The 21,423-nt window shown below is 42.8% G+C and overlaps 2 protein-coding genes across 8 annotated transcripts in view; one reads left to right on the top strand and one right to left on the bottom strand.

The window, feature by feature from the left end:
* Positions 1–5,817: 5,817 nt before the first annotated feature.
* rsph1 (radial spoke head component 1) lies at positions 5,818–12,674 on the bottom strand. 2 transcript variants are annotated; one of them, XM_034075070.2, is made up of 8 exons: positions 12,564–12,674; positions 12,321–12,434; positions 11,650–11,755; positions 11,441–11,531; positions 10,483–10,618; positions 7,221–7,289; positions 6,423–6,528; positions 5,818–6,248 (listed from the first exon to the last, which is right to left on the bottom strand). In XM_034075070.2, the coding sequence occupies exons 1-8, from the start codon at positions 12,612–12,614 to the stop codon at positions 6,208–6,210; spliced, it is 714 nt and encodes a 237-aa protein (XP_033930961.1). In that variant the 5' UTR covers positions 12,615–12,674; the 3' UTR covers positions 5,818–6,207. The 2 variants fall into 2 exon arrangements, with proteins under 2 accessions (XP_033930961.1, XP_071057948.1); XM_071201847.1 differs by having other exon boundaries at positions 5,818–6,242.
* A 1,666-nt stretch (positions 12,675–14,340) lies between these two features.
* The window catches only part of LOC117439033 (growth arrest-specific protein 7-like), an 80,994-nt gene continuing 73,911 nt past the window's right edge, over positions 14,341–21,423 (top strand). For 2 of the 6 annotated variants that reach the window (XM_034074727.2, XM_034074725.2), the window contains exon 1: positions 14,347–14,999. In XM_034074727.2, the coding sequence (XP_033930618.1) occupies positions 14,820–14,999 (180 nt within the window). In that variant the 5' untranslated portion in view covers positions 14,347–14,819. Of the gene's footprint in view, positions 15,000–21,423 lie in introns of all 6 variants that reach the window. The other 4 variants (XM_071201844.1, XM_034074726.2, XM_034074728.2 and 1 more) reach the window with 3 other exon arrangements.

Below are 21,423 nucleotides of genomic sequence, written 5' to 3'. Positions count from 1 at the left end.
TCCTCCTAGGCCGGCGTATGTCAGCTAGTTAGTTATATAGGGGGTCTGATAGTGAGGGATGGAAACGTTTAAGGGATGGGCCTTAGGTTTTCTTCTTTTTTTGAACACACGACAGTTGTTAATCTCTTGCGAATAATTTTGAGTGTGGATGATTCAGAAGGTCATACCGGTGCTCTTCTCTATTTAGTGGATAGCGGTAGGGGAGCGGTGGCCAGAGTTATTAAGAACAGACTGTGCAGACGTGTAGGGTGAAGCCGTTTTTTTTTTTTTTTGTGTATATGTTAATTGGTTGGTCGTATATGCTGGTGGAAGCGGGGTTGGTTCTTTAGTTTCTTCCTCCCCCGGTGTGACGGTACTAGGGCAGGTATGCCTGTGAAGGTATGTGATTTTGTGGCTAGGCCAACGGTCAACGTGTTGGGCTTGTGCACTAAGGAGGAATTATCGGAGATAGCAGAGCATTACGGTGTCAGGCTTGCCCCGAGCATGAAAAAGCAGCAGCAGCGGTTAGCGCTGGTGGAGGCTTTGACCGCCAAGGAGGTTATGGAGTCTGTGGGCAAACCTGAGGAGGAGGAGGTAGTCACATGTGACCCGGTTTCGGACAACCAGGTTTTGCTGAGGAAGATGGAACTAGAGTTTAAATTCGAGCAGCTGAGACATGCAGAGCGGTTATGCGCCCGGGAAGCGGAGGAGGCAGAACGTGGGCGCGTACATGAGCTTAGAAGGCTTGGGGTAGAGGCGCGGGCAGTGCATCTTGAAGCTAGGTTCGATGCTACTAGGCACCTACGTCTGGTCCCGCAATTTTCAGAGAAGGATGTTGACAAATATTTTTCTATGTTCGAAAATATAGCCACAACTCTGAAATGGCCTAATGACCAGTGGACATTACTTCTCCAGAGCGCACTCACCGGGAAAGCACAACACGTTTACGCGTCACTTTGCCCAAACACCCAGGAATACGCCGTGGTGAAGGCTGCTATCCTTAGGGCTTACGAGCTTGTGCCGGAGGCGTATAGGCAGAGGTTTCGCGCTCTTAGAAAGAACAATGTGCAGACCTACGTGGAGTTTGCTTACGAGAAGGAGCTGTTGTTTGATCGTTGGTGCGCGTCGGAGAAGGTGGACACTTTGGTTAAGATGCGGGAACTCGTGCTTCTTGAGGAGTTTAAGTCCTATTGTTTGCCCGATAATGTGGCGATGTACATTAATGAACATAAGGTGACTGAGTGCTCGGTGGCTGCGAGCCTTGCGGATGAGTTCGTGTTGACGCACAAAGTGCTCTTTGACAGACCTAATTATCCCGTGCGCAGGGTGGAGAGTAGACCGAGGTAGGGCTTGGGTGACAGGCCTGTGGCCTCTGGCGGTGGCAGTGTGGGCGAGGTTGCTGAGCGGGGAATGAGGGGAGAAATGCGTGAGTGTTTCCACTGTGGTAAAAAAGGCCACATAAAGGAGAACTGTTTTGCCCTTACCCGTCCCAGTAAACAAATATCGTTGGTAATGACACCCACACCCACACACACATCTCTGAGTAGGGATGCCCAAAGGGGTGAGGATATGAAAGCTTACTTACCGTTCATCAGTGAGGGGTTTGTATCCTTGTCTGGCGAAGGGGTGAAGGTTCCTGTGACCATATTAAGGGATACGGCTGCGTCCCAGTCATTTATTCGGAGAGATGTGCTGCTTTTTGACAGTGGTTCAGAGGTGGATGCTGGGATAGCTGTCAGGTCTTTTGGGATGCATGTCATGGAAGTTCCGCTTCACACTATCCATCTTACATCTGAGTTGGTGTCGGGGCCAGTGGTAATTGGGGTGGAAAATTGTTTTCCTGTCGAGGGCGTATCATTAATCCTCGGGAATGATCTGGCAGGGGGTAGGGTCCTCGTGAAGGCAGATGTGACTTGTGTGCCAGCAGAGTCGGGGGCGGTGGACGTCCTGGCGGATGCGTATCCGAGGGTGTTCTCCTCATGTGCAGTCACGCGGGCCATGGTTATTAAGGCTCTGGCCGAGGAAAAGGACGACGTGGACTTGTTTGATACCATCATAGCGACTGTTAACGGGGTGCCTGAGTGTCGTGACCCACTTATGGATAATCCCCAGGGTGCAGTACCACGGGAGCCTGAGGTGGAGGGGGCGCTCCCGGGGCAACCCGACTTGTGGTCATCGTCTCAGCTTGTTCCTGAAATTGCCCCTCTTGAAGGTGATGCTGTTCTTCCATCTATTCCAGCCGGTATCAGCCCTTTACTGCCCTCTACTTCCTCGTGTGAGTCTGCCAGTAGCGCGGCTGGGTTTTCTTTTGCTCGCGAGGAGCTTATCGCGGAACAGGGTAGAGATCCAAGCCTGTCAGGCCTTTTTGCGAACACTGTGGGAGTGGGAGAGAGTGAGGTTTCTAAAAGTTGCTATATCCAGAGGGACGGGATATTGCTGCGTAAATGGTCTCCTAGCCTCGACGCGTCAGCGGAGAATGATTGGAATGTGGTGACGCAGGTTGTGGTTCCGTTTAGATACCGTCACGATATTCTGTGTTTGGCTCACGATCACAGGCTCGCAGGACATCTGGGGGTCAATAAGACATATGATAGTGTGCTGCGTACATTTTTTTGGCCAGGGTTGAAACGGGATGTGGTGCAGCACTGCAGGGGGTGTTCAACGTGTCAGGTGGTGGGTAAACCTAACGGGGTCATTCCACCGGCGCCACTCTACCCTATCCCGGCAGTGGGGGAACCTTTTGAGAGGGTTATCATTGATTGTGTGGGTCCACTCCCTAGAACCAAGGCAGGTAATAGCTTTCTTTTGACCATTATGTGTGCCAACACACGGTTTCCGGAAGCGATTCCACTGAAACGGATAACGGTCAAAACAGTGTCACAGGCCTTGGTGAGGTTTTTCTCAGTTTTTGGTTTGCCTCGCGTGGTACAGTCCGACCAAGGTACGCATTTTTTATCCCGCATCATCTCGCAGGTTTTAAAGCAGCTGGATATATCGCATAGTTTCTCTAGCCCATATCACCCACAATCCCAGGGGGCTTTGGAAAGGTTCCACTCCACGCTAAAAACAATGCTTCGGGCGTTCTGTCGTGACACGAAGGACGACTGGGATGAAGGGGTTCATTTAATGTTTTTTGCTGCAAGGGAGGTGGTGCAGGAATCTTTGGGATTCAGTCCTGCAGAGCTGGTATTTGCGCATTCGGTTAGGGGGCCGCTTAAGCTGCTGAGGGAGAAGTGGTTGGGGGAGAGCGAGCCGAAGAACCTGTTAGACTATGTCTGTGGCTTTAGGGAGAAGCTGAAGAGGGCATGTGAACTAGCGAGGACAAATCTGAGTGACACACAGGGGAGGATGAAGGGCTGGTATGACAGGAAGGCTCGGGATAGAACGTTTGTGCCAGGGGAGAGGGTTTTAGTGTTGTTGCCTGTCCCAGGCTCCAGCTTACAAGCACGGTTTAGTGGGCCGTACCTGGTTAGAGAGAAAGTAGGGGATTTGGACTACCTGATCGAGACACCGGATCGTGGGCGGAAGACTCGCTTGTGTCATGTTAATATGATTAAGCCATATTATGTGAGGGAGCCTCTGGTGAATCCTATTGACAGTATTGTTGTGCCCTCTGCGAGTGTGTCCACTGTGCCGGTGTCAGTTTGTATGTTGGCCCCATCTAGCGTTGATGAGAGTAATGGCAGTCTTTGTTTTTCAGAGGGGGTTGGAGAACTGGAAGATGACGTCATTATTCCGTCCAAGGCGGTCGTGGAGGGACGGTTGACAAACACTGACCGTGATTAGGCCTGATAGTTTTCCATTGCCCAGAATGGAGGACTGTGTCGACAGGGTGGGGGGGTGCTAGTTATCCATGAGGTGGTGTGGGGTTATGGCCGTCCATACCGGTGCTGTTAGTACAATTTGTATTTTTTATTGTGCTGACAGTATTATTGTTTCTTGTTTCCTTCTTCTGTTTATGTTCATTCCCCCATTTCGCCTTGGGGTTATGGACATAAAGTTGGGTGTGGGGGTGTTATGTGTTGTGCCCTGATCAGGCGCTCCTAGTGTGATGTGTCATGTCTAGCTGTAGTTTCCTGTTATGGTTTTGTAGTCCTTATCGTTTCCCCTCCAGGTGTACCCATTTGTAATTAACCCAGGTGTGTCTTGTCTCGTCATTACCTCATGTATAAGGATTCTGTTTTCCCCTTTGTCTGTGGCTGATCCTGTCTGTGCAGTATGTGTTCTTGTCTGTCATTACTTTATATTTCCTTCATTCAACCAGGGTGGTAATTATTAATTAAATTCTTCTTTTGATTACTTCGGCTACCGTCTCCTTGATTATGTTGCCTTGACTCGACATTGAGCCTGCTAACAGTCAATGGTAACGTAATACATATGTTATGTAATTCGTACCACCACTGTACCATCCTTGAAAAACATAATTTCTTGAGTTTTGACAATTTTAATTTAAAAGTATGTGTTTTATTTATAAATGTTTACATGGACTGGCCCCCCCTCGCTTAGGGGAATTCATCCACAAAAAACACACTGGACGCTGCACTAGGTCAGAAACCAGAGGAGACTGTGAAGTCCACCGCAGACGGACCACTTTGAAGGCAGCTCGTGGTGGAATAGCCTCCCAACTGAGATACGGGATTGTCCCACTCTCAATAGTTTCAAAGGTAAAGCAAACAGATATTGTTCTAAACTGTATTCAAGTAAACAGGTATTATCTTGAACTGTATTGAAGTGAACATGTATTATTTGGGACTGTTTTAATGTAATCTTATATATATATATATAAACCTTCTTACTTACACTCCATGACCCAGACACCCTGCCCCACACACACACACACACACACACACACACACACACACACACACACGTCCTTTTCAAGGTTCTTTTTGGGGCCAATATAATCTCAAGCACCAACATATCTGTGTACAATGTTTGATACTAATATATCTGTGTACAATGTTTGATACTAATATATCTGTGTACAATGTTTGATACTAATATATCTGTGTACAATGTTTGATACTAATATATCTGTGTACAATGTTTGATACTAATATATCTGTGTACAATGTTTGCGAAAGAATAGTTTGTGTGAAACCTTCCCTGGGAAATTCAAGGAGTGAAGTCCGGTGGAAGATAAGAAGTGACTCTCCGCCCCAAAATGTCCATATATACTGTTGTTTATTCATGCACGGTGCCCCCTGTTGCTGACTGGCTGGTCCCGATACCTGTATCGCACGGCAGTGGAGCGGGGAGCCCGGAGTGCTCTGTTACAGGGCACTCTGTATTTTCGTATTGTGTCTTTTTACCATTAAAATCAGATTATTGTTATAACTTTTATGCCGGTGTTTTCTTATTAATCTGACCAGACTCATCTAACGGACGGCGCGGAGCAGAGCTGGGCTTTAAGCCACCACGACTGTGTCTGCTCCTACAAAGGTCAACTCAAAGAATGGATGAGAAACAAACAGACGGGCAATCACCGCTAAATGCACTTTAATACAGGGGCATCTCCTCTTGCACTTTATGTATCTCTTGTATCTTCTCTTGCACTTTATATGTCGTTGCTGCTATATTGTATTACCATGTCATAAATACTTGTGTATGCTGCTCTTGCTCTTTTGCACTTTTTGCATATCATGTATTTGTTTTTGCAATGTTTGTAAAATGTACATTTCTTAAATGTTTTATGTGAGGGACATGGAAATGGAAATTAGCTGAAAGTTAGCTGAAAGTTAAATCGGGCACTGTTACGCTTGATACATTTGAATGTTTTAAGTGTTCATTAGAGTGCATTGTCCCTGCGAAATAAACCATTAAATAAAAAAATAAAAGTATGTTTTTTCAGTAATTTTATTTGTCAGAACCTAACTTAACAAAAAAAGTATACAGTAAAATGGTCTGAAAGCATTCAAGCAGCAACCTCCTAACAAAACAACAGAAAACACATTCTTACCCTGTTTTAAATTGTAAATAGTTTACAAATAATTTGATTTATTTAATTAACTTCTATCACCTTTTTTTAAATGGAACACTGTGAATATACCAGGTCTGGTAGCTTTTGATGTATGTCAGACATATGAAGCTGTTTGGAGATTAGCAGACAGGGGCAGCACATTATATAAGGACATGTTTCCTGTTGCTTCTACTAAACACCTTCAAAGAAAGAGACAAGGCTACTTTACAAATGTATTAGAATATATATGTTTGAGGATTGATCACGTGTCAGTTCTCTGCCTCTGCTGAAGCCCTGCCATTTTCTGCACCTGACAGAAGAAAACACACGTTAACACTGAACGGCACATCAACTCTGTGTTTGCAATTTTTTGAACTGTTGAATGTATTCCTCAGAAACATCATCAACAATAAAGGCTGACCTTCAGATGATGGTACATTTACCGCAGGTCTGTTATATTCTAGGTGTTTTTGATAAAGCTCACATGAGGTGTGTGTGCCTGTCCACAGCGTCAACTCAGTTACACACTTGGGGATCCACTTGAGGATGGCAGGCGAGCCCGACTCCCCCCACTCACCCTCAGCTCGGTCCTGGATAGAATGAAGAACACACTGTGAGAAAAAGTTCTACAATATATTGTTAACATTCATTTTGGTTTTATTTGCAAGCAAAACGCACACCATTAGGTACGCACCTTCAACACACTTTTATTTACATGTAACGTGCTGCCCAATTCATCCAAATGTAATACCACGATATGCTTCTTTCTTATAGATCCTCTTAAAAAAATCACACCATGATCATTGAAAATTATTTTTCAATGATCATGTGAATCGCAAATCATATCGCATTGGCAATATCAGTCAATCACAACTAGTCATTTTTCTAAATTGTGCAGCCACAAACATGAATCCTGAAGTTTTGATAAAGTCACTCAACGTGACTGATCGTCATGCATATAAAGTCAAACATGCACTTAGAACAGATGAATTAAGGAAGAAGGAGTTGTTCTAGACAGAAAGGACATGCCTGTCTCTACTGACACACTCTGGAGTTAGAGCACCTCCTCGGTGCTGAGGTACCCCTCTCTGGAGCCTAGGTAGGGGGACCGCTGTGTTTTTAGATTTGTACCATTCTCCTCATCAGTCGCTGGCTGGAGTTTAAGTTAAGAGAGTTGTCATGGTTACCTTGTGTCTCAGTGCACTCAGTGTCATATCATGAATGCTATCCCTTCTGTTTGCAGACACAGTAAGGAGAAAAAGTTGTGTGGTTGTGTGATCACCTGCTCTGCGGGGCGGTATTCACCGTGCTGCTCACAGCCGTCAAACACGTACTTCCCCGGGCCGGACGGCTGAGGAGAAAATAATCTGCTGTGATTGTTACTGAACACAATGTAAAACATGTTTTATTACAACCTGGGTTTTATTTGTGTGTATTGTGTTTTAGTGGCGAGCTGTCAGGGCCCTCTAGGCCCTGACAGCTAAAATATTCTAAAAATTTATATTTGAAAACATTAAAAAAAACATTTTTTAAAAATATATATTTTTAAATATTTCTTTAGTTATATTTTTCATTAGTTTTACCAAAAATAACTTGATTTAATTGTTTTTAAAATAACATTTCCAAAGAAATAAATCCTTCGAATTTGCCTGTTTAGTTTCTGTTGGAATGTGAAGGGTTAAATGCCGTCTCTGCGAGTTATGTGAAGACGGGAGAGCTTGTTCCCTCTCTACATTCACAGAGGGCCAGCTATAGTAACTCAACGAGAGAGTAATGTCAAATGACAGTACAATTGACCAATCATATCTTCCCTCTGGGTGGGCTTTATTTTCGCGGACTTTATGACAAGTTCCGCCCGCTGTGAAGTTTATGCAAGTGTACAGAGTGGCGAAGTCCCTACTCTTCCGTTGGACCTCCATGGGACCTTATTTCGAAAAAATGATGTATTGAAGTCAATGGAGAGAGAAAGATTATCTTTCGATCCCGTTTGAATTTTGCCACGAATTACACATATGATGTTTGTCAATTTAAAAGATAATTTTGCAAGTAAAAAAATTAAAATGTGTCGTAAAACTGTGAAGTAACACATTTGTTTGTGTGAAACGCTCAATGAACTACATCTCTGGTCTCGCACAACAACACACGTCACCAAGATGGCCGTCACTACTGTCTTGTCAACAAAAGGATTGACTACCCTCACTATCACCACAATGAAACACGTCCAGAAGAATGTCATGCAAAGCTGCCTGCCTTCCTTTGATTCTGTCTGAACTGCCTGGTCTTTTTAAAGTTTAATGTCAACCATTTGTGCAGATAGCATGAAGTAGAAAAGATCGGCGATCGCCGATGCTAGCGTTAGCATTTCTCCCCCGGGTTTAAATTGTGTATTATAGAATGATCACACCGGTGACAGTACTCTTCAAAGGGTTCACGAAATATGACTACTACTCTTACTGTTTAACATTTTGGGTTACTTAATGTTACTTCATATTAAGGCTAATAAAAATGACAAGGCTGTAATGCTAACTAACGTGCTAGCTACTAGCTAGGTAGCTAACTTGATCCAGCCACTCCTGGTCCTTTCAGCAGACGGGAAGCGAAAGAACGAGCAAGACCCATTGCTGGTATGATAACAGCCTGGTACTAAGCACACAGGCATCTTGTTAAAGTTATCTTATCTTAGCCAGCTGATCTTAGCTATCTCTTAGTGGAGGAAAACAATTGTGACATCACTTACGCGACTCTGGGATTTGTAGTCTTTCTAGTTGCGTATTTTTCATAGTCTTATATTTCAACAGTTTTACGACAAACTGTGACTTTTTTGACATGGAAATTATTTTTGAAGATTGACAAACATCATATGTGTAATTCATGGCACAATTCAAACGGGATCGAACGATACGTTTTCTCTCTCCATCGACTTCAATATATTATTTTTCTGAAATAAGGTCCCATGGACCGGAAGTAGATGGGCGTGACTTCGCCATTCTATAATGTGGTGCAGTGACGCGTCCTAAAACCCGGAAGTAAGCTGCGCTCGGATTCCCTCGACAAAAAAGCAGTGGGATTTCTCCATAGGATTTTGGAAAATAGCTGGAAATAAGGTCTGTGGAAAACGAACCTGTTACCCTACTTTTATTATTTTCGAATCATAAATCTAATCGATAAATTTATGATCGATAGATTTATGATTAGCATAAGTTCGTTCATGATGGCTCACTTCAGTGATAGTGATGACATCGTTGCGAAATTATTAACCGAGTCATTTTCAAGATTGAGTTCCAATGATAAACTGGAGTGGCAAAGGATCAGCTGAATGACCCGCAAGTGCTTCATCCAAAAGGACAGGAGGATGGACTTTGTGTTTCAGTGATTTATCATCAAAGGTAGGCCTAAGTCATTTTCAATGTGGGCCGCCGTGCCGACTTAATTCATGTGTAATTGTTACTTGGCTGTGGGTGCCCTGTCCTGAGAGGTGTTTATATTAGGGCTGTCAGTCGATTAAAATATTTAATCGCGATTAATCGCATGATTGTCCATAGTTAATCGCGATTAATCGCAAATTAATCGCACATTTTGTATCTGTTCTAAATGTACCTTAGAGGAATATTTTGTGTGTGTGTGTGTGTGTGTGTGTGTGTGTGTGTGTGTGTGTGTGTGTGTGTGTGTGTGTGTGTGTGTGTGTGTGTGTGTGTGTGATCGTTGGAGCTATGTGCAACTCAAGGCATATGCTCGAACGGGAGCTGCCTGGACGCTGCGATCATGTTGCTGCAATCATGAGTGTGCTGACTTCTCGTACAACGTCCCGCTGTCTGCTTCCTGCATCAAGTCAAGTGCTCGGCGCAGTTGTGTGGATGGATCGCTCCTCTGTTTTCATTTAAACAGCTCCTTATATCCGTTAGCGCAGCTAGCTAGCACCAGATGCTAACAACAACAATAGCCGCGTTCACACTGCGGTACGGTAATGCACGTAAGGTCTCTCTCTCGCTCGCTCGGGCCACACAAACACACACCCTCCCGGTCCTCCCGATGGCCAGTCGGTGCCTGCCGGTGAGCGTGGAAGTGTGGTCTGCCACAAGCGGGCGGCAGGAGCGGGGCTGTCAGCATCAGCTTGTAGATGGTATTTTAAACTCGATGCGCTCTGAAACTACGGGGCGGCCGAGGAAAAAAAATACACATGCGTTAATCGCGTTAAAATAATTAGTGGCGTTAATTTTTTTTTGCGTTAACGCGTTAACTTGACAGCCCTAGTTTATATACATGGTGTTGTTCTGTGTGGTAGAGGGTCGCTGTCATTGATGCGTTTTGCACCCCGGGCCGTTGTTTTGATATTCCTCTGAAGTATACGCTGTGACCATAGACTTAGAGCCTGTAACGTAATAACTCTTCTTTTTTTTTTAGGGAAGGGGGGGGGGGGGTCAGAGGGCCTTGTTATAAAACCAACGGCTCGCCACTGTTTTGTTGTGTATGTGTTTAATGTGGTATGTACACTTTAGTTGGTGAATACAATGTTGCATTTTGTGAGGTATTAAAGTAAAACTTACATTATTGTTGACAAAGTTACCCATGTATCTGTTGTTAGAGTGGATATACTCCCCAGCTGACTCCATCTTGCCATTTACCCATGAGCCCTTGTACTTGGAGACAGTTTCGTGGTAGTTGTAAATGCCCTGGCCATGCCTAGCAATCATATGAGACCAAGGATGTCAGCAGTTCTGAAATGCTATTAACGGTATTTAGAATGGGTTTGGTAATGTTCAGGTAAAACGGTGACGATATTGAAACTTAGCTTTGGTTAAAAATAAATATACATCCTGTTTATTGAAATCACTTTGTCAGGCTGTTGAAATAACATATGCAACCGAGTTGTCTCCAGCAGTGATTTAGCAAAGGTCTTAATCATTGATCATTGTTGTAAGGAGTACTCGTACTAGAAATACTACAGTGTAAAGATACTCTGTTACAATTAAAGTCCTGCATTTCAAATCTTACTTAGGTAAAATAACAAAAGTATCGGCATTCAAATATACTTAAAGTACCAAAAGTAAAAGTAGTCATTGTGCGTAATGTCCCATGTTAGAATCATATTTATTAAATAACTGGATTATTTTTTGAATGCTGGTAAAGGTTGTGCTACTTTTATCTACTGCTGCTGTATATCTTACCCTATACTTTTATACCATAGTTTATTTATATTTTGTTTAAGCTAATGATCTGAATCTGTAAAGTAACTAGTAACTCATTTTGTCAAATAAATGCAATAGAGTAAACAAATATAATATTGGCTTCCAAAAAGCATTGGAGTAGAAGTATAAAGTAGCATAAAATAAAATACCTACAGTAAGTAAAGTATAAGTACCCCAAAATCATACTTAAGTACAATACTTGAGTAAAAGTTGTTTACTAAAATTACACCACTGAGGTTAGATAATGGAAAACCAATCTGGCTTTTAAATCCAGATGGCACAGAGAATTGTGTGCTTTCACAAAATGTAGATATACCTCATATGATGAAGCCACTCCCCCTCATAAGCATCTCCATTAGGGTAGGTGTAGAGACCATGACCCTGTCTCAGGTCCTCAACCCACAAACCTAACACACACAAAGTTGCCAGCTGAAAAATAGTATAATCTTCACAAAACTGTAAACGGACACACACTGATGGAATGTAGAAGTTGGCAACTATCCCAAAATAATATGATTCTTGTACCTTCATATTTAGAGCCATCGGGATAGTAGAAGGTGCCGTGTCCATGTTTCATGTTCTGGTAATAGTCTCCAACATATCTCGCCCCATTCTTGAAGCAATATGTCCCCTAGAGTCAAGATGAATTATCAAAGAGACATTTGTCTTGCAAGAAGCACACGTGGCAGGTACATTCAGAAACAGACGCTTTGCCACGGCCTGCCATGGCCTCTGTTGCAGGAGCTGCACTGACTGGCCGTTTGAAGCTGATGCTGACTGACCTGTCTATGCACGTTGCCAGGACAACACTGTAAAATGTGCAATCTATTTGTCAAAAAACATTTATTTTAGAAATTCATGATGATAAACAAGATGTATTATAATTAAATAAAGAAATATAATTGACAAAGATAAATATCAGTATTGACAATCGGTGGTCGTCTACTACAACAATCTTATTTTCCAATTGCATATACCATTTTAAATCTGTCATGGACCTTGGCCTAGTGATGTCCTTAATATGAACATGTATGAGGAATCCTAGCTAAACAGCAGTTACATATTTAGAACAATAAACGGCTAGAACTTAGGAGTACTAAGTTCTAAAAACGTTTTCCTAACCTTAACATAAGTTAGAAGCTATTTTAAGGTTAGGAAAACGTTTTTCTACCGTTGGGGTCTAAACGTTGTTCTACCTGTCCGTGCCTCCTGCCGCTCTCGTACCCGCCCTGATACACGTCCCCGTTGGGCAGGACGGCTCTCCCGGCTCCGTGCCTCTCTCCGGCTCCGTTCCTCCCACCGTCATACTCCTGCGGGGACACGGCAGAGCGGATCACACAGTCTGTAGCCTGCTAATGCTAACGTTAGCTTCAGACAGCGTAATTCCTTACAATAAAGCAAAGATATCTGACTCACTCACAGACAGACAATAAACTCACCCCGAGTTTCCCGCGTTCATCATCAAACTCATCAGAACCGACATCCGACATGTTTCTGACTCCTTTCTCCCTTTGTGCGAGCTCTGCTGTTTACAGTTACCATGACAACGGCCAATTACACGTGACCAGAAATTGCATAGGTGTTAAAGAGCAACTTGCAGCTTTACTACATTTATGCTTAGCTTAACCTTGCCTGGAAATTACAATTAATAAAAAGTTAATGCAGGATTTTATATGTTTTACGAGACATAAAGGCAGGAATTCAGAGGGGGAATTAGCCGTTCTGTTTTTAACGTTATACGTCAAACGCATCATATTACGTCACATAAGGGAGCAACTTTCTCGGACTCCTTCTCTGTCCAATTCACTGTAGTAGTTGGTAGTTGGTTTGAGCGGTTGTGACTTAGTGAGCTCAGCTGGTATTTTTTCGGTCATTTTACATTGCATTTCACCAGGATGAAATTACTGAGGGGGCTGTTAAAAAATCCGAGGGGACGATTTTTCTTCACAACAACGAAGAATACTGGCAATGTAATGAATTGACAAAGTTGGAATTGAAATAAAGAAGAAAAGTGAAACTTATGCTCGTCACCCTCTCCCTCCGGTCCACATTAATACAAATGATCCCAATACGTATGATTGTATGAAAATATCTTAAAATAAATACAAATGTATTTATTATAAACGTTAGTCCTTAACATCTATCACTGTGTATATCACCATTCAAACATATTTTAAAAGTTGAACAACCCCCACACAGCTCAGTAAAGACTGTGGCTGAAGTCGAATAGTCCATTTAGCTTAGGAACCTTCCTAACGGAGTGAAATGACCCGGAAGTCCCTCAGTGCACTCAAAGGGCCGGTTGTAACTATATATATATAAAAATAATGTATTATATTACATTATTGCCTCTGAATTGGATTATTATCGGATAGGATAATAACTTAGTAATTAACTCTGTCTGAAAGCAGAAGTCCAGTGCAAATAATTGCAAGTCTCTTCAGTGTGCATGTCACAAAACAAGATGCATTGTGGGACATGTAGTTTATGGGCATCCTGCTTCTGTAAAGTGGCCTGTAACCGTATAATAAACGTATTATATTCTTTGCAAGCTCTTACGGGGCCACATAAAATGAAGTCGCGGGCCGGATTTGGCCCCCGGGCCTTGAGTTTGACACCCCTGCTCTAGATGATAGGAAAGGAGGTTGCAAACTTCCTTTATAACCTCCTTTAGCTTAGGAACCACTGGACCTCCCTTGACGAAAGGAGAGGAGAAAATGCTGCCCCACCATGCCTTGCAGCCGCAGCATTTGCCGTCACTCGAGTCTCGGCCGTTCACGGAAACAACCGATTATGACCGAGAAATGATATCATGAAAGTTACGGTGCTTATTAAGCATTTTAAAACGTATGTGGTAAGTTGCCAAAGTGCTTTGTTTTGAACGTTCATCAGTATTATAATCAAAAAGAGAAATATGAACATTAGTTTTTACTGAAATTGTCAAATAAAGTCAACATTTCACTGAGCTGTGTGGGGTTTGTTCAACTTTTAAAAGATGTTTGAATGGTGATATACACAGTGATAGATGTTAAGGACTAACGTTTATAATAAATACATTTGTATTTTGTAAGATATTTTCATACAATCATACGTATTAGGATCATTGGTATTAATGTGGACCGGAGGGAGAGGGTGACAAGCAGACATTTCACTTTCCTTTTTTATTTCAATTACAACTTTGGTCATGAAGAATATGTTTCTCTGTTGTCCACGTTCATAAAGCAAAGCAGCAGTATCAGAGCACGGTGCAGAGTCTCTAGATGAGTTCACAGTAGTCCCTCGTTCTTATTAAACATCCATGTTGTAGTCCGCTGTATAGAAAACTGTGGTTTCCATGGTTCCCCCACAGCAGCAGACGCACACAATTACGTCCGCTCGCGCATCATAAACACGTCGGATAGTGAAAGTGCATTCGGATTCTCTAAAGTACCGCAGTCTCTTCTCCTAAGTCCTTTTGAATTCTCCTATCCACTATCCCTTAACCCCGTGACGTTTCACTCAGAGGTCAAGGAATAGGAGATAGGGTTAGAACTTAGGAGCTGATTTTAAACTATCCGAACGCAACCCAGGCGATCTTTTTGAGACCTCCCCCAGCTGCGATCGGCTATTCTCGCCTACTTTCGAGGCGAGCTGCAGCTCGTCTCAAACAAGCCTAGTGTCAGTGTTTGCGTCAGTCAGTCACTGCGCTGTGGGTGATGTCTGGATCCTACTGCCGGAGTTTGTACCCGTTCAGCGGGGAGCAGCACCCGCAGGGACTGAGCTTCCATGCCGGGGACATGATCGAAGTGCTGCAGGCGGCGCCCGGAGGCTGGTGGCGGGGGCAGAGGGAGGGGTCATCGGGCTGGTTCCCCTCCAGCTATGTGCAGGTCCTGGAGGTGAGAGACTTAATAATATTATGTGCTGCTCGTTATTTAATACTACTTCTGGATGTCAATGTGCTTAAATCTTACTTTTAATTTGTTATCCCTGCCACTGAAAAACACATTTTCAGACACACACACACACACACACACACACACACACACACACACACACACACACACACACACACACACACACACACACACACACACACACACACACACACACACACACACACACACACACACACACACACACACACACACACACACACACACACAGGAAGATAAAGGCAGCATTCCGTAATAACGGGGGCTGCTCATCAGATTAACCCTCACCCTCACCCCACTTCCTCATTCCAGACACATTCCTGTGAAATCCTCAGGCCTGCTCGCTCTCCCTCTTTTTCACCTTCCAATCTCCCATTCTAATAACTTTTTTCTAAAATTATATTATTAAAATGTTCTTAATTCTCATAAAAAATATCATTTGAAGAGAGAGGATGATAAATTACAATACGAACAATTTACATTTTTGGTGACAATGTGCAACACCCATCCATTCTCTTTACACTGGATACGATCCTTCATGTAAATCATATGCCCCTTTCTGAGCGTTAAAGGCTCCTGATGGGTCAGAGTCATGACGCCAGGTCTCAGATAAACACAGGACATCTAAATTAGAGTCCAGTGAAAGTTGATGGATCTGCTCACTTTTAGATGTATTGCTTTGTATGTGTAAATGCCCACCCAGAAGGACCTTTGGCTTAGCTTTGGGATCCCAGAATGTTCTTGAGTGATTGATTGATAGGTGGAAAGACACTCCGATTCCTGTTAGTGGAGATCCTAGGTGATCACCGGGTTCACCTGTTTCCTATTATCCTTTTGAGGAGTACTTTTGACAAATGCACAGGGATTATTGCAGCAAGAGACACCCGGGATAGGCCAAAGAGCAATCTGTGGGAAGGTTGTATCCCGTGTAACGCCCACTGTGATGTTGGCTTCATTGTCCGGTGTAGCGCGGTGTGGATCCAAAGTGGATGATTCTCCAGGGAGAGCAGACAGGTAGTGATGATCAGTGCGTTACTTTATTAACCTGTTAAGCCCTGAGCCTGTTTTTCAGGTCTCAGGCTCGAACATGACATTCTCAGAACAAATGACTATGTTTAGGCCTGTCACGATAATTAGTTTTGTTGGACGATACATTTTCCTGGAAATTATTGCGATTTAATAATCGACCGTTGTAAGACCATTTTAGACCACTGACATAATGATAATAATTGAAGTACATCCTTTCAAACAAAACCTTTGATTGAACATTGAACATTGCAAATTAAATGTAAAATAATATTGAAATATATATAATAAAAACAAATTAATTCAATTATAAAACATGTATTAAATAAATCACACAACCAAAACAATAAATTAAATAGACTCAGGCTTGAAAACAGAGCTCTCTTGTGGCCAAAATACGCAATTGCATTTCAAAATACACTAGTAAAAAAAATGTAAAATAAATAAAGTGTGTGTGTATGTATATATATATCAGTGTGAGAAAAAGTTTTTAGAGAGTACTTGTCCATGGACAAGTGAGTTTGGTAATTTACTTGTCCGAATACATTTTTCACTTGTCCAGAATGGACAAAAATTGGGGCCACTGGAATCTTCTTCTTCGTCATCGTATTTGACACTTTCCCACGGTTTTTACAACAACGCTAACGTAAGTGAGCGGTAAGATTTTACTGCATCACACATAGGGTTGGGTATCGTTTGGATTTGAACGATTCCGGTTCTGCTTTTCGATTCCGGTTATTTTCGGTTCTCGATTCCGGTTCTTTGAGAGGGTAACAATAAGTCCCATGACAAACTGGGAGAAAAATATATTTATGAAAACATTAAGTCAAATCTGTATTCCTATTTACAAATCACTTCATACTGTTTAATTTCTTACGGTTATTGAATACAATTATATAAAAATAATCTCTGCATTGTTTAGTTAGTTCTAAGTGGGGCCGTTTGAGAATGTACAATTGGCCCAGTCTCCTCTGATGTTACACTGCAGCCTGCCTGTGAGACACAGTCCAACCACACATGTCCAACACATAGGCCTAATAATAATAATACATTATTATTATCTCAAAAAGAGAGATGCTAACAAATAATCTAGGAAGTTTAACCACTTGGATTAAACCGGAGGTGACACGTCTCGGTGTCATCCTGGACTCGGATTTGAACTTCAACGCCCATTTAAACAAAGTGACCAAAATAGCTTTCTTTCATCTCAGAAACATAGCGAAGGTAAGACCATTCATAAATCAAAATGACACAGGTCTATTAGAGGTCACCAGAAAGAGTCCTAAGAAGATCGGTGATGCAGCCTTTGTAAACTACGCCCCAAAACTGTGGAACACGTTACCCAACAATATTAGGGAAGCCAATACATTAGGCATTTTTAAAAGGCAGCTAAAAACCTATCTCTTTACCAAAGCATTTTACTGACTTTACACTATTATACTGCACTATTCTCTGTGATTGACATTGCACTATTTCTCTATGTTTTACTCCCCATCTTTTTATTTGTAATTATTTTATCCCACTTTATGCTTTGCTCTTGCTGCTTGTTTTACACTGATTTTATGTCTTATTTTTTACTGATGTAAAGCACTCTGAACTGCAATCTCCTGTATGAAAGGTGCTATACAAATAAAGTTATTATTATTATTATTATTATATTTATAGCCTATAGGCCTAGCGCTTTTCTACAACTCAAAGACGCTTGCACGCTTACACATGTCCTGCAATACACATGCTGCAGCGGCCCAGCTACTCACTGTTTGTAAAAGTAAATAAATAGTATAAATAGCATTTCAATAATGTACTTTCTATACCCTGCTTCATAAACAATACTGACATATGAGCACACAAGCAAAAAAAGCTCCTTAAAACAAAACTCAAGTGGACAGGCTACGACAACGACCCAGATGCCTCAACAGTCCATATCCAAATCTGTAAATCAAAGATTCCGAGCAAGGACCACCAAAAGGTTTGCCTCGTGGGGCTTAGGGCAGGATCTCTCTGGGGCAGCAATGTTGCCAGCTGTGCTGGACATTCTCTCTGAGCTAGTGCTTGTTGCACAAATGCACATGTATACATCTCCTCTGATTATCACGCCACCACATGAAGGGATCGGATGATGCATCAACTGCTTCTTCCTGGAGGAACTTTGTCAGCTCTAAATCAACAAGTACTCTTGTTGGGAGCGCTTGTGGTTAATTGGGCTTTTCCGTTCTGTCGAAGGTCCCTCAGCCTCTTCTTCCTGGCAGGTGCTGGTGGAGGTTCATCCTTTCCACTGCAGCTTTACTGCACCTCTCTTCGCTGCTGGCACCTTCTCTGCTTCCTTGTTGCTCTTTCATGTCCACTAGCTCTTGCACAAGCTGTTGCCTGACATCATCCAAGACTTCTGCATCATGGGAAAGATAACAGGTTATTTTTCATTAGTCTAAATCAACATAATTAAACAAATATTACTTTTGCCATTTCCATTATTTATCACAAATAATTGTACATGTTATTATAATGTAACCAACGATCTAATGCATGCTAATGAAAGAACATTACAGGTCCAAGTCACAAAAAAATAAGAACTCTTTATTTAATCTTAAATTAACCGTTAACATGTTTTTTGTTGAATATTAACACAACTATCAATGATTTATCCATCACTCAGCAGTATTAGACTGTGTTGGGGGAGATTGGCTTCAGTCTGTGCCTTTCTCAGGTCTCTCTTCTTTATCCAGCTGAGGTTGAAGGTGTTGACAAGATTCCTACACACTCCCATGGCACGCGCTGTGTGATCCTTGTCACTGTCCAAACCATGAGACACAGCCAAATGGAGGTTGTGGCCAAAGCAGTTGAGCCATGGCCAGCCGAGTTGGCGTATTGCAGCCACAATGTTTGCACCATTGCCTGTGGTTATACAGGAAAGTTTGCTCTCCTCCAGTGCCCAGTCTGCTAATAATAATAATAATAATTAGGGTTGGGTACCGAGAACCAGTTCCGGTTCGGAACCGGTTCCAACATTTCGATTCCAACGGCATCATTTAGACATGTGAATTTCAGTTCCGCTTTTCGATGCCTGACGAAATGTTTCTCGCTCTCCGTAGCCTACTCTATGACTGCGGCGGGGCGGGAAATGTAAACCATGATATAAACACGTGTTTATATCATAGGTTTATATATATCTATGGTTGTACCCTATGGTTGTACCTACACTTCCTACAGCGTAACCTGAGACCAGGGCCGGCCCGTCGCACTGGCGTTATAGATGTTCGCCTAGGGTGCCAGATCTGTGGAGGCGTTGCTTTTTTCCTTTAAAAGTTGCACGAACCTGTGTAAAAGTTTCTTGAATAAATGTAATTGTTTTGGTGGAAGAAGCATGTATCATTTTTTTAGCCTGCCCCTCAAAGAATCGGAATTGAGAACCGTTAAGAACCGGAATCGAAAAGTAGAATCGGAATCAGAATCGTGGAAATTCAAATGATACTCAACCCTAATAATAATACATTAGACTTGTATAGCGCTAAAGCAGACTGCAGGTTTTCTGCAAGTATGTTAGCAGTGTGGTTGTCTGGTATGTACCTGGTCTCTAAACACTTCGACTGCAGTCCAGTCATCTGTAATGTAATGCACGGTCAAGCTCATGTAAGGTGTCATATTAGAGCTTGACCACATATCGGGAGTTGCAGAGTAAAAAGATATGTCTTTTAACTCTTTCAGAACTTTGTCTTTCACCTGGTTGTATAGACAGCTGGCGTGTTTGCTCCCAGCTGGGAAAACGGAATGGGGTGGTTGTGTTTCAGGTGTTTCTCGGAGTGTCTGACTCCTGACCTGGCTCTGTGTGTAACCCCCGCCCCTCACAGCCCGCCAGGCCGGCAGACACACACAACGCGAGCGCGTGTGCCTGCCAGCCACAGCGCGCCTGGCGAAAATTCTGGTCACATCCTTATGTAAACGGCAATTTATCGAGCTCAGAAAAGTTATCAAGTCCATTTTTATTTATCGTACGATAAGTCAATTTATTGATTATCGCAACCAGGGGCGGCGCCAGGGGGTATCTAGGAGTTGCTATAGCAACTCCAACAATTGGCCTAGCAACGGCTTAGCAACCCCATTGTTTTGATATGAAAATGTATCATTTATACACATTCTCGCAGCCCGCGAGAATGTGTATAAATATGATACATTTTCGCGTGATCTATCAGGGGCAGGTCGTTGTAATTTACTGCGTGAACTGTTACTTGGCTAATTCTCAGTAGATCGAAAATAGAAACATTTCTCACAGTCACAAGTCAGCGTAAACGACCGCGATCTCCAACGGAGCCGGTCCAGCCGGACAACCCTGCTATCCACAAGGATCCCGATGTTCACTATGAAAACCGGGAGGATTGGGACCACGAAGAACAAGTGCCCCCCCCAACTGACCCGCTGCACCCGCAGCAGCAGGACCAGCTAGCTGCTACCACGAGCTGCAGTGGAACTAGCGCTGCTCCTCTTGATCCATTGTCCTCATTTCCTCCACCCTGCTCTCTGCAGAGCTCCACTCCAGAATATACAAATTCTGCTAGTCAGTGATTCTCAGACACAGCGTCTCACCCTTTGAGCATCTCGGCAGAAATTAGCAGTCACTCCTCTCAGTTACAAATGGTCATTTTAAATGAATCAAGAATGTGTTGTATTTTCCGACATGGCGCATTGTTCGAGGCGTGCTGACAGTGAGATCTAACACGGGGAATTGTGAATGAGGAGAAGAGAACTGAGAATGAGGAGGAGGAGGAGGAGGAGGAGGAGAATGACAGAATGAGGCCAGAGAGGAGGAAAAGTGCGTTATTTAGGCAATGTTGTTGGTGGGAGTTAGGGAGAGACCGCCCCTTCCAGGTGTGTGTAGGTGTGTGCGTTTTCCGGTGTGTGTTACGTGAAAGTCATGAGTGTTACACTATTGATTGGTTCTGTAAATAAAGAGAACGTTTTCGACATTGAAGGCTTGAGTGATCTTGAATAGCGGTGAACGCTACAATATGAACAGGCTCGTGCTTGGCCCACTGGTATTGTTTGTTTATTTTGAAAATTAACTAGCAACGCCGTGCTGTCATATAGCAACTGCTAAGCTACTGCAGCAAAAAAATCCTGGCGCCGCCCATGATCGCAACAGGTATATGGTCACTTCTAAAAGGGGTAAATTAATAATCTTTTTTCTCAAAGCAATGAAGATAAACCCGTGAGTTGCATGTAGTAAAGTCAGAATCAATATAGTTGTTTTTATTTTAGAGTAAATTCAGATTGAACATGGTAAAACAATTGAAATTATAGCTTCCGTCCAAAGAAAACCCATTACTTATAGTGAAAACTAACCTTGAATGATGGGATAGTAGACTAAAAC

The sequence above is a fragment of the Pseudochaenichthys georgianus genome, chromosome 23 (assembly GCF_902827115.2).
Source record: "Pseudochaenichthys georgianus chromosome 23, fPseGeo1.2, whole genome shotgun sequence".
Taxonomy (NCBI): domain Eukaryota; kingdom Metazoa; phylum Chordata; class Actinopteri; order Perciformes; family Channichthyidae; genus Pseudochaenichthys; species Pseudochaenichthys georgianus.
This window is presented reverse-complemented; position numbering and strand designations above follow the sequence as displayed.

Bases quoted from the DNA above. Each gene is read 5' to 3' on its own strand.
- rsph1 (XM_034075070.2), bottom strand. From the start codon at position 12,614: ATGTCGGATGTCGGTTCTGATGAGTTTGATGATGAACGCGGGAAACTC. The intron at 11,756-12,320 runs GTAGAACAACGT...TCTTGACTCTAG, and splicing joins GCGGCAGGAGGCACGGACAG to GGGACATATTGCTTCAAGAA. The intron at 11,532-11,649 runs GTACAAGAATCA...TGTGTGTGTTAG, and splicing joins CGATGGCTCTAAATATGAAG to GTTTGTGGGTTGAGGACCTG.